The sequence below is a fragment of the Sturnus vulgaris genome, chromosome 2 (genome assembly GCF_052056855.1).
Source record: "Sturnus vulgaris isolate bStuVul1 chromosome 2, bStuVul1.hap1, whole genome shotgun sequence".
Taxonomy (NCBI): domain Eukaryota; kingdom Metazoa; phylum Chordata; class Aves; order Passeriformes; family Sturnidae; genus Sturnus; species Sturnus vulgaris.
Window position 1 is genome coordinate 99,591,809 of NC_142244.1, and position 13,500 is coordinate 99,605,308.

At 36.4% G+C, this 13,500-nt stretch overlaps 1 protein-coding gene across 3 annotated transcripts in view; it reads left to right on the forward strand.

Annotated features, from left to right (window-relative positions):
* WWC3 (WWC family member 3) overlaps positions 1 to 13,500 on the forward strand; it is a 97,833-nt gene that overhangs the window by 49,939 nt on the left and 34,394 nt on the right. For all 3 annotated transcript variants that reach the window (XM_014882440.2, XM_014882439.2, XM_014882438.2), the window contains exons 6-8: positions 1,950 to 2,079; positions 7,689 to 7,838; positions 9,906 to 9,979. In XM_014882440.2, the coding sequence (XP_014737926.2) occupies positions 1,950 to 2,079; positions 7,689 to 7,838; positions 9,906 to 9,979 (354 nt within the window). The remainder of the gene's footprint in view (positions 1 to 1,949; positions 2,080 to 7,688; positions 7,839 to 9,905; positions 9,980 to 13,500) is intronic.

Below are 13,500 nucleotides of genomic sequence, written 5' to 3' on the forward strand. Positions count from 1 at the left end.
GCAGTAGGAACTTCTCTGATTCTTTCCTTAAACAAATATCAATTCATAAGCTGGGCTCCAAAGTGGTGTCCAGGAACATGAATATGTGGATAACTGGACAGAAATCTGGTTGAAATTAAATAATTTCCTTTTCCTGAAATGCCACCTTAGTCCTGGCAAACAGTATAATGAGCAGTTGTGTAGAAGGCATTTTCATGTCTAATATTTGAACATAGTTCTTAACATTACAGTTGCCTTCAGATAAAAGCGTGTTATCTTTTTAACGTGACTTTTAGTGAATTGGATTTGTTGTTTTACCATGGTTTTATCTGCTCAGGATTTTAACTAAAAATTAGTGAAGACTCAAGAAACATTTTGGAAACAAAAACAAGCAAACAAACCCTCAGCTTTAATACACATGACATTTAAGTCCTTTCTTGTTCTTGAGCCAGTATTCATAAAAGATTATATGTTTTCTTATGTAACTTGGGAAAATTTGTGTTCAAAGAAAAATCTTGAGAGTCAGACTTACTTTGTGTTGTCTCCAAAACCAGTAGAAAAAACCCTAACAAATTAAAACTGTAGAAATCAACCTGTTTTTTCCCTAAGTATTGTGAGCTACACAATAAAACCATAGGATTTTCATTTGCACCTTTTGATTTTCCATTTTAATGTCTTAATTTTAAAACAAGTAATCAGATGTAAGTGGAATTGCACTGCTTGAACATGCTGAGAGAGTGTTGTTGACACTCTTAGTTTAAAATAATATGTCTGTCTTAAAACCTGTTAGTTAGTCTCAATATTTTATATGGATTTTGGGTATTCTTCTTCTGCATGTATAGCATACCCTCTCCTGCTACATTTCTTTATAGATTGGTGTCCTTTGTGATGAACGATGTGTATTTTTATCTTTAATTCTGTACCTTTTCCTGAAGTTGTTTGTTTTTAGCTCTATATCTGTATATACATTCTTTTTATGCTAGATTAACAGGAAAATTGACTTTTCAATATTTTAATGGTAGTATAATATATTAATATAATTATCAAATATTAATATATTAATATTTAATATCATAATTGTTGTAAATAAGATGTTAAAACCCCATAGCTATTTGTTGTAAATCCAAGACCAAATCGTTCTTCTGATAAGTTCACTATAGTCTCCTTTCTTATTCTTTATCTAGAAGTCAAAGCAAATTGTCAAGATGATACACTTCTGCATCCTGATATATTGTCCTTTACTCTTGTGAAATGTTGGAAAAAAGGTTGAAAACTCAGCCAGTGGGTGTCCCACTTGAGAGATTTTAGTATGTCAAGATGGAAACATTTGTATTACTTCAGTCTTATGTCATGACTTATGCTCTTGCTTCTTGCTTAAAGATTTAAAATCTTCTGGGATGTTCCCGTATTATTTTTTCGGTGCAGAATGATAATGTCTTTTAGATATCTTATGGAAAAGATATTCAAAGAGGCCTATAATGGCAGGCAAGCATTTGCAATCAAATTTTAGGCATCAAAAATTTGTTCCTGAGGAAATGAAATGCCATTGTTAGAAACTTCTAAAGCAGGATCAAGTAGAAGTCCTGGAGGAGATACTGTAATGTGTGATGCTGCATGAAGAATATGACAGCTAGACTGCGCATCATTCCTTTTAAGTTATAGCCATCTAGGCTAGTTTTAGGTTCATTTTACTTTTGGTGCATGAAATTGCCCACAGACATTACTCATAAGTGAGCTCTGCATTAGGATATTAAGCCCAGGAAATTTGTTGGTTCTGCAGAACCTGGGTAGATAATTGCTTTGCTTTGTCTTTAGAGTGAACTTGGCACTGAGTGCTGTGTTAATTCCAAGTAGAGTACCGTGTTATTCCTGGAAATGAAGTGGTACATGAATAAACAAGAGGCCTTAAAAAGTCCGTGTGCTTTCTAATGATGTGAAAATTCCTGAATTTGTCTTAATATTTTCAACAGGATTGATCGTAAGATGTCAAATGCTCATACTAATTACAGACTGGATGAAGCACAAGCTATAATGAGTGAACTTCGAACCATAAAGAAAGCTATATGCACAGGTGAAAAAGAAAGGCAGGACCTTATGCAGGTAAAAAAATCTGCTACTGAACTACTAAGTAGTATTCACCTACCTCTATGTTTTCTTGCTTGGGAATGCATTGGGTTTACCAAGTTTAAATAAGGAAGTAAGATGGCCTAAACTGATTTTGCTGTTTGATAATTACCAATAGCAAGCAGTTCAAAAGAGGTAAGCAGTCATTGCCTATACCACTTACCCGAGACTTCATATGCATTTCATATTTTTGTCTTAAGTAATGTAGTTAACTTTCATTTAGCTCAGTGTTTTCATTGAATATAGCTTTCTGTTGTTGCTATGTTGATGGCAGCTATGTAGTAATTACACTGTATGAAGAAAAAGCCTTTGTGATTTGTGGTATTTATCATTTTGTTTTATGTCTCTCTGTATTACCTATAATGAAGTAGGATAGTTCATGTGCTAAAATGTTTTTCCTTGTGTCAACCATGTTTTTTCCTTTATATGTATTTCACCAAACTGGATCTCTGTCACTGTCACACTTTTTGCCCCAAACTCTCAAGTTTGAGAGTATATCAAGGCTCATGTTGGTTTCAAAATATTCTCACAAAGCCCTCAAAGAGTATGAATAAATACAATGTATAGGCAATGATGAATTAGAGCATGAGGATTGGGGGAAGATACATACCTGAGTAGTGGTGTAACTTTTGAATGGATTCTATGCCCTGCCTCAAGCTCTCAGTTGCATGTCTGTGTTATTAATGTGATAGGAGCTTGATCAAAGAACAATGAGCCTCTGTCACCACAGGGACTTCACTTGCTTAAATAGAAATCTCTGCATATACAGAGAGGTGATAAAGGACAGTTCTCTTCACCCAATCTTCAAACATTTGTTTAGGAGAAGGCATTTTTGTAACCTAAAACTGTGGGACCATACTAAATTAACATTGCCATGCAAACATTTTCTTTCAGTTTTCTCTGCAGCAGTGTTTTTCAGGTTTCTTTTTTCTTGTTAGTTGTTTAATGGTATAGGAAGTTTATAATGTACATATAATGAATTTCCATAGCTATGGAATTACTAAGTCTCCAGTGCATTGCACGAAGACCATCTGATGGACCACAAATCCTTGTTCAAGTAGACAGAACACCGGAATCACTATGAAAAGTTTTGGCCTTGGCAACTTTTAACATACTTGTTATTTTGGGCTGGCCAAGTTATAAAGTGATTCTCAGTCTTCCACATGCCTGGCTAGCAAGAAGTGATAAGAAAGGCACTTCTTCATGGATGCTATAGCAAACATTTTAGGAAACTAACTGATAATATAAGGACTTACGTGTGAGATCTTGGAGTGGTTTAACTACTGGCCATGTTTTTACTTCCCCAATAGTTTTTTTACCTCTTGTCCTTACATTTTCAGTCCTCGGTGTGAGTAAAAGTTCAATCCATTCAAAGGTTTTAATTCAATCCTTGCATTCTGATTTTTCTCTGAAGAATTCAGAGAGACTGTTGACTTACTGACTTCAACATCTCCCCCTCTTCTTAGAGCATCCTCTGTAGACATTGAGATGCTTTGAAAATCGTATTTGGTAAACCAACTTTAAATGTGCTTGCCATTTCTTTAAATAGTGTTGCAGGAGTTAGAACTCTAGGATCAAGGACTGGGCAGTGCTGGCAGGACCAGAATGTAGAGGTTGCACAAGACAGAGGCAAAAATGAAAAGTGTTTCATCCTTTTTCATGGCTCTGTGTGATATCCAGGAAATAGGAGTCTTAGAAGCATCTTTTTAAAATTAATGACAGTCTTTTGTGGTGGAATCCAATAATAGAACATTAGACTATATGTAGTCCAGCAGAATGTAGAAAACAGTTGTTCCACACAAGTGTAGCATGCAAAACATTGCTTCATGTTTTGTTACAATAGTTATATAGATTTAAATGCCATCATTTACAAGGTCTACAGTTGTAAAAGTGGTGTATTTTTGCCAGCTTACTCTGCTCTGCAAAAATATCCAGCTCTCTTTTTTAATTTTGGCCAAAAAAAAAAATTACTTTTGATATCACCAAAGTAATCTGTGCTATGCCTTTTAATAACTATTAGAAGATTATTATCATGGATTTAGTTAGCTTTGTCAAATAAGTGCAAGTCTGTTTTAAATATCTTCCTAAGGAGTTCAGAATTCAATTTTTATTTTCCTATTAATATTAGAATTGTATTGTCCTTGAAAACACTACATTTTAAAGCTACTGTTGTTCAGACAAACTCTTTCAGGAAATCTTTTTTCTTTTGAAATTTGCTAATAGAGGAGTAGAAGTATAGTGTAAAAAACATGTGTTTTTATTTCAGAGAAGGGAAACAGACCATTTCTTACTACTTCGTAATTTACATCTGGCCAGTGTAAGCAACAGAACTAAACGTAGTAGAAGTCACTCAGTCTTGTGTAGGTGCTTGGAAATTGTAGCTGTTGTAGAAGCATGGCAATTGGCTTAGTTGTGTGGAAGAAGGTGGTCAGATTTAAATTGGATGCTGTGATTATAAATAAAGCAAAATATTCAGTGCTACTGCTCTAAAAAAGTGGGCAGACTTCTTATATGAGTTTGAATAATAAAGGTGTGAGGTTATGTTCCTGAAAGCAGTGTGTTTATCTCTCCTCCCCAATCGCTTTGATAATTTTGTTTCGGTTCAGTGTGCATATGCTTTTAAAATGTTATTATCCTTGGAAGGCACTAGACTTTGGTTTTTGTGGGGTTTTTATTTCTTTTTTCTTTTCTCTTTGCTACCAGTTAAATTGGCTAAATAGGTTAGATAGGAAGTGCACTGAAATTGTGCATTACTCCCAAATCAGATGGGAACATTACTGGTGAAATGGCAGTGCTCATTTCTCTCTCTTCGGGTAAGTCTGGGCTGGTGTGCCTAGAACTTCACATTAACAGTAGGCTTATTTGGCAATTTCTGTGGGGTTGCCATAAACAACCTTTAAATTCGAGATGAAAGCTGGATTCCTCCATGTAGCTGGTGAGGAAATTACTCCTACTGTTTATAATAACAATTATAAATTGTTTCTATCTAAAAATGTGCTAACTTGGGTTGTAATTTTCCATGTTAGGATTGCTGGTGCCTGTTTTCACTCATCCAACTAGAAGGACTCAATGCATTTTTACTTGCCCTAGGGCATAGTTATCAGTGCATGTAGATGTAAGTTAAGGTAATGCTGCTTGGTGATTGCCACCTGTCAAATGCTTTCTCATTTTTAAGTAGGGGCCAGGATTCAGCAACTGTGCCCGGATAGGAAGCCTGGCCAGCAGCCAAGTAGCCCTTCATTCCCTGCCAGGGAGAATGTTAGAGGGCATCAGGAGCATGACAGGAGTTCATAAAGAAGCTGAAATACAGGCAAAAGTTTAGATTTAAGTTCTGGCATCAGGATCTGTGGTATTGCACATATGTGTAATGTAATATGTATTAGCCAAAGAAGGCAGATGGAGCATAACTTATTGGGAGAAACCTCAGGCTTTCTGAATCCTGAGTTTTTGTTGATGCAACTGGCTATGCTTGACTGGGAAGAGGCTATGATCTGTTACAAACTCATTAGGGATCCCTCTTGATCCTCCACACAGCAGGAGTCTTGACAGGACTGGATGATTTCCAGTGAGTTTTGAAGAAGAGAGTTAGACAGGAGTCTACAGTTTTCATAACGTAAAAGTTGGGATTTTTTCCCATGTTTTGAAGCAGTTCCTTTCACAAGTCGCAAGGATAAAGGGACGCTAGCTAGGGATCCCTTGGCAATGTAACTTGAAATTGAATTTGCTGTTTCAGGTTTGAGAAAAAAAGAATGCTTTTTGTCCTTCATACTAAGGTGGCTCAGTTCAATTGAGAGGTGGCAGAAGAATTGGCTTTTTTGATGGACCCAAGACAAATTAAGCTTCTGGAGGCAAGTGGTGGTAGCCTTGTCCCACTGCCAGCACATCTGGCATTGTTCTGCACTGTCCTCTCTCCTTGCCAATACTGCTGGTGAAATCCCAGCCCCTCTCAGACCTGTAGAGAGCAGGCAGAGACTGAAGAGGGAGCAGCACAAGTTGTCTGATACGTGGTGTGCACCTGTGTCTCTCCTTGCCGTTCCCTAATAGGAAGCAAGCAGAGTGTGTGATTTGAGGGGCTGTCAGGGAGAAACACAGGCCCCCACTCTTGTGGCTGGGGACGCCATTTGTTCACTCATCCTGTACCAGGCTGGGTGTTCTCCCTCTTCTTCATCTCCAGTGGAGGCTGGCCTGAGGGAGGGGCTGGTATATGAGATGGACCATGTGTAATGAAAATGGAGGCCATCAGGAAAAGCTCCTTTTTCTGGCTAGTTTCAGGCCTGCTACAGTTCCATAATCCTGGGTGCTTCCTAGGCTCTGAAACAAGATGTCTTCAGCGTGGCCTTGCTCCTCCTGTCAGTAGCAAACAGTTGCTGTTACACAGGTTCATTTCTGGACTCAACTAATTGAATTTGGTGTAAGAAAAAGCAGCATTGCTGTGTTATTCTTTTTAAACTACACTTTCAAGACTGAGAAATCTTCTGATAATTGGATATGGATATGAACCTTGGCTTATTGCAAATCACCAGTAGTCAGAGCTACTGAAATTCCTGAGGACCAACCTTTATCCAATGCAGTGCTTCAGGGTTGTCCCCGATTCTGTATTTCAGATGCTACAGTAAGCAGTTTTAGAACGTTTTTTCATGTGTATTTTTAGAACCAAATTTTATTATGTTATGATTTATAGATTACAACAGATCTTCAAATTTCTGATAACTTTTCCCCCCACATTTTTAGGTTGTCCTTTATTCTATGGTGAGAGGACAGAATGTTTTTAATTTTTGTTTTTTGTGTAATAATTAGGATCTCTGCCATAAATGACAGCCAGCACAGTGATTTCGTTACTAATACTACATTATCTTTAATTTTTGAACAAGAGAGAATGCACAATGAGAAAATAAAAAACTAACAGTTTTGTTCTTTCAAAGGCTTTTTAAGAGTCTGTCAACCAAGCTTATATTGTCAAGAAGGTTATTTTTGTTATTTTGTATGATTCTGTCGTATTCCCCTTTCCCCTCAAAGACTGATGTTTCTGCTTTACTCTGATTGTTTATGTCATTGTCTAGACATTTCAGCGATGTCCCTTGCTTAACCCGAAGTGTAAAATATCTCTTAACTATGTGAACTCTGGGTAAGAGAGCACAGGGATGATATCAGCTGTCATAAAAGTGCAATCAATACAAGGTATTCATCAAGTTGGATAGATAACAGTAATGACTAAGGAATGTAACCTGTGCAAAGATGGCAAAAGGGCAGATGAATCGCATTTGTCTTCTTTATCAGCTAACTTGAAGTTGACAGCTGCTAGATTTAAAGAGCTACAAGCTATACAGAAGATAAAATGTTCATAGATCTAAAACAAATAATATAAAGTCTGTTTACTGTTACATACATCTTTTAAAAGGAGAGGTCTATTCCAAAGCAAACCTTTTGCATGCTAGTTACACAACAATGAATTTTACCTTCTGTAAAAAGCTCTGTATAGGCAAGCTACCAGTCTTTTAAAACAATTTAAAAATTTGTTTTCTGTTTTTAAAAAGTATTATAAAACCAGTTTTTTCTAATATTTTTAAATATGTCTTCTCCTTTAGAGCCTGGCCAAACTAACAGATGGATTCAGGAATAGCTGTTGTATTACAGATTCCCTGCAGGATCTCCAGCACAATTCTAGTTCGCTCAGTGACTCCTGTTTACCTCAACAACACTGCGATGCTTGTTCTCAGACTGACATCACTGGAGAGGTATGTGAGTGTTTCCTATGCGAAACATTTGCTGTACAAAATTAGCTTTTGAAATATAGCGATACAGTGTTATTTACTCTTTCAATTTAAGAGGTGTTGGCTGGAGCATAGGAAAAATCCAAAGCAATACTGGTGATGAGGGAGTTGCATTTGCTTGTTGTTCCACTGTGTGCAAGCTTTGGGCTTGGTGGCTCTGCTGCTTGAGCATGGCAGAGGGATGCAGGGAGATGCTTGCAGGCAGTGACAGGTAAAATCAGCTCCTGGACTCAGCCAGCCCAGCAGAGCACTTCTTGCCTTAGCACTTTGATGACTGCAAGTTCATCTTGGAATAACAACTCTTGCTTAAGTGTCCATGGACCTCTTCTCTTCATATTCCCAGCTCTGAATTACTGATACTTGTAATGAGGCAGGAAGGAAGAAAATTCTTTAGCCAGCTTGAAGTTTCAGTAGCGACATGATTTTGCATGAGATGTTAGCATTGTGGTAGTAGTGATAGCTGTGTATTTTTAAAAATTTTATTTTTGGCATCTTTTTATATCATATACATTGAAGATGTGTAGTAGAAATCTGCTCCTTTCCTCTGTCTAAGACAAGGAAAGTATTTGTTACTCTTAAAGTATTTTTCTTAATCAACAAAACTTCTGATGCAGTCTGTTATACCTTTGTGCTCAAATATGCCTTTAAATAGGGTACTTATCATATTTATGATATTTATTATATTTTTAGAAGAACATACTGGCATTCCTTGGAAATAGTTCTATCTGAATGAAATTGTGTACTCCAAATAATAATAAGTAAAAATTTGGCTTGCACTAGTACTGTGGCAACCCAGCTGTTGATCAGTAATAAATGCCTCTGTGGATGACTGACACCAAATCAAGAAGGAAATTTGTTTGTAGTTTGGTAGTATGGTAGTTTTACTTTACATTTAGTTAGAAATCATCTCATTGGCTTTATCATCCTGTTTCTCACCTATTATAATCTTCTTCACTGCTGGCTAATTGTCAGATTGGATGTCTCCAGACAGAGAGAGAAAGAGAAAATCTACAGAAGAGGAAGTCTTATTTTTGAGAAGATAGACTCTTCAAGCATCTGAGAAAACTGAGCTAATGCTAGGCTGTCTTTCAGGGTATTAGGCAGATGGTGCCTTTGCCATCATTTTTCAGATGGGTGGTGGATGAGATTATTGAATTCTGAAACAAATTACCAAAAGAACCCAGGAGCATTTTCCCATTCACAGTACACAATCCAAGACAAGTACACGGGAAATTATGTTTATCAGGTATAGGCTTTTTGTAAGGGAAACAAAAATACATAATTACCTGAATCTTTTCATGGAACTATTGTTAGTGCCATGTGAGTAGAAAATAAGTGGAGTTTTTATCTGTGGGATAATGGAGACAGAAAAAGCAGCAGCTAGAGGAGAACTCCAGAGGTGCAGCAATCCACTTGTATAGGAGCTTTGGTTTTAACTATTAGACCATACACAAACTTCTGAGAAGGTAACTGCTAATGCCCTAAATTAGAAATTGCTGTAGAAACACTGTGCAGTAGGAGTTATGCATAAATGCACATTCTGCAAGTGCTTCAAGGATCAGGTAGGGGTTTTTTCTACTAAAGTTTAAAATGCACTGATGTTGTAACTGCTGGGTAACACGTCACAGTGCAGGGAATGCAATCTGAATTGCTTCTAATAAAGGGATTCATAAAATAGCCATATCAAGTAGCAAAATATTTCAGTTAAAACACTCTTTTGTCTTTTAGACTTGGATAAAGTTGAAAAGCTTTGACCATTTATCAATGATTCAATTTGCTAACCTTTGATTTCCAGGTTAATATTTTATTGAAAGGGCTTATTCATCTTCTCTGCTTTTAGCAATAAATTAGTTTTGCTTTTCTAAGGCATAAAATTGAATTTTTTATTATGTTACTATTTAAAGCATAGCGGTTTCTTTAGTGAGTTCAGTAAGGAGGATTAATTTATCCCTTTTTTTATTGTGATGAGAGTGTTTTTAACTTATTTCTTCCTTTCTCTTTTTTCCTTTCCTTGCTCTTCACCTCTGCAAGTTTGGGTTTGATGACAAAACAAGACTCGTAGACAAAGTAAGGCTGAACTGGCAATATGAAGAGGCCAAGAAAAGGTAATTAAAGATAAATCTATTGGGTTTTATGTTTACTTTTGTGCTTAAAGTTTTAAAAGTAGAACTGGAACCAGCCTCCTAGCTGAAATGTCTTTGGGAAGACTAATTTGCTCTCTATTGAGTAGTTCACAGATAATGAAAGTTTAGGTAAATATAAGACTTTATCATAAGATTATTACCCTTGTTTGCAGAGATGAAGCTAAATGTCAGCCCTGTTCTATACTTGCATAAACACGAAATTGTAGTGGTTCAGTTAAACTGTTTTGTATTTTTTCACCCTCTTTCTCAAACCTAGGTATAAACAGTCTTTAAACTTCTACTTATCAGCCTGGTCTGTCAGGATACCTAAAGCTTTGCATACCTGTGTGTTAAGTTCAGTATACTGAAGCTATGAAGAAGAAAGAATGCAGAACTTCTTGTGAGATAAATGAAGATGTTCAGAGCTGAGCAAAAGGGTACATAAAAATAAATGTTGAAATTGGAAAAAAAGTCTGATAAAAATGATGAAAAGTATTACTTGAAATAGATTGATTCTTCACTAAGTCCTTCACTCTAAATGCTTATTTTAAGTATTTCTCTTGTGGAGGCCAGTCTTGCAGTGCTTTTTCATGAGTTTATAGAAGTTTTAAAGTACTGTCTACTTAAATATTTTAGCAGGTCCTCATTGAACCTCAATGTTTTCAAATTATCTGCCACATATTCAGGACAATCATGTAGGTACAGATGATTACATGAACTCAGTAAATTAATGCTCTTATGATTATTTTGATTTATGCTGGTAGAATATTCTGTTACTGAATTTGACTGACACTTAAAAGAGTCAATATAGTTAACTTTAAAAACCATAGTTTTAAAATTTGTGTTAATTAGGATTTCTTTTTCTTTTCAATGTGTTCTATTCTACCAGTTTTTTACATCTCTCAGAACAAGAGTTAGAAAAAGAAGTTCAATTATTTTGCCTCTTCTTTTCATATCATGGTGACTTTTTCTTTGGGGGAATCTCATGCTGTCACATGTCTTGGCAGGAATTGGAAGTTTATAGGCAGTACACCATTTTGTTGTTCTTGAAAAATTCACCCACATTTGGACACAATACAGGCTTCAAAAATTAAGTTGGTATGGACAAGTTAGATAAACACAGATAAATTTTCAGAATTAAGTCTGCACTGTACATACTGTGTATAAATACCAGTGACTGTTACCTAATAAAGATTAAATAACTGGGGGGAAAAAAAGAACTAAACAAAAATGTGTCAGTGTCCTGTTTGCTCACAGGCTAACTTAGCACTTAATAGTCCAGTGATAATTTAGTGACTTACAGTTGCTGAAAGAAGAATGATAGAATTTAGTTTTATATGGTTCAGTTTAACAGAGCCAGTGATGCAGTGAAGATTGTATTAAAATGTTTTTAGTTCAGTTTCCTGACATGGTTTTTCTGTGTTTTTCAAGACAATTCTCTTCTTATTTGTTTATTACAGTGAAAAGATGGAGTTGTGTTTTTTAGGAGGGGGTGAAGCAATGTTGAGTTTTTTTGGTTTAATTTTTTTTTAGTAGCAAAGCATTTCTCAGCTGGAAAGGCCGAACATTTGTTTCTGCATGGAATGCAGTATTTCTGAACATCAGAAGTGAGCTGGTGTTTGATCTTAATTAAGTGTAGAAAATCTGGGTAACTAACCTTCCAACTAGAGAATGGTGATTGCAGTAAGAGTAGTTTTGCTTTCCCAGGATAGCAGCTCTGACAATGGTCTGTTATTTAGCAAAAGCATGTTAGTTGCTTTAAAAGAGTAGCCTTATTCTGCCCAGTATGTTGTACGGAAGTAATCAGCTTTCAGCTTTTGAGTGGAACTGCACAAAGCTCATTGCTCCTACCAGTTATCTCTGTGGTTGCATTCTTCATTTATCATGCATTCCTTCCCCTTAGCTTGCTGGCATTTCTGTAGGGCTTTTGTCTCTACTAAATATCTTTGTGTTCATTCTCCCTTGGCTGGTGAAATATCTACTGTTACTGCACAGTGTGGGTGACGGAATGTGCTGCGATGGATTAAATCTACAAAGTAGAAAATTAAAATGCTACAGTACGTCACGACTGTAAGGCAGTATATTGTGACTGCTTGCTTGTCAAGCGGGTGTGGAAACATACAGCAAATAAGTACAGCAGACAAACTTTTAATGGGAGACTTAAAATACCTTGTAGGAGAAAAGTATGTCTTTTCCCTGAAAGGAAAGCAGGAAAAAAGGCCCCACAAACTGAAGGACAGAGTGTTGCATTTTAGTTGCTCTTGTGAATCTAGCCATGTGTAAGCAGAATATTTGCCAGGTGTAGTAAAAAGTCTTTAAAATATGTTCTCTGTATATGGAGTCTAATCAAGGAAATGCAATGCTGGGATTTTTAAATGAACTATCTTGAGGAATTCAGGAGATGAGGCCCAGTGATTGCAGAAGAGTTGGCTTGCACTCCCAAAATATCCCTCCTCCCTTATAGAGGATAGTTTCATTTTAATTCCTCCTTCAAAAGTCTCTCTGGCTGCTAAATAGTTTGGCCTTTGAATAAATTAAGACATTCACATAGCTTTTTTTCCCCTCATCACTTTCCCACTGGAAGGAAGTTGGATGATTTTCAATTTAATTTTTCCCATGGGTATTTCAGATGTTGTACACTGTAGGTTCTGACATTTCCAGCACACTGAGGAAGAGATCCTCTCCCCTGTTTCTGATCCAGGCTCTTAGAGGAGTTTTGTAAATTCTACTTTTTAACTCACCAGTCATGCTGAAAGGAGGTTCAATCACTTTTCTTCTGCTCTGTACTCTTCTCTCTCCCCCATTATTTCTAAATAAACTGTACCTTATTTCCATGAAATTTCTCCTCTCAGATCTGCCAGTGTGGCCCTCCGGAGAAGCAGGAGGGGGAGGGAGGACGGTCTTTTTGAACAGACAGCCCCAAGCTGCCTGGATAAATACTGTTTTTAGTTTCAGTTGCTATTTCAGTGAGACCACCTCTCATGAAAGCATTTGCACACTGGAAAGTGTACCCCTCAAGCACTTCTCTGAATATACTGCTTCATAGTACAAGAAATCAAAAGCAAATTGTTTTTCTTTGATAACTCTTAAATTGTGCAGTTTGTTAGAATGACTACATGAAATCTATTAGCAAATGTTCATGAAATGTCATTGCTTCAGTGCCTCATGTCCAGTGAAGGGCGTTAATCAGTAGATGAAAAATGCTCCCTCTGATAAGAAGCAACGAAAGTTTTAGCTGTGGGTTTTTTGGTTTTGGTTTGTTTTTGTTTTTGTTGGTTTTTTTTTTTAAATAGTCCAGTTTAATGGTACCTAACTTTAATACATTCAAACATCTTCAACCAGCTTACTTAGTTTGGGTAGTATTTATCTGTGTCTTCTGTAAATTTGAATTCAACGATATTATTTTTCCATTTATGTCATAGAGGCATGCAGTGGATGTCAAGAGATTTTTTTATAGCCTTTAAAAAAACCTCTTCCTCAGATATGCTTAATATTTCTACATT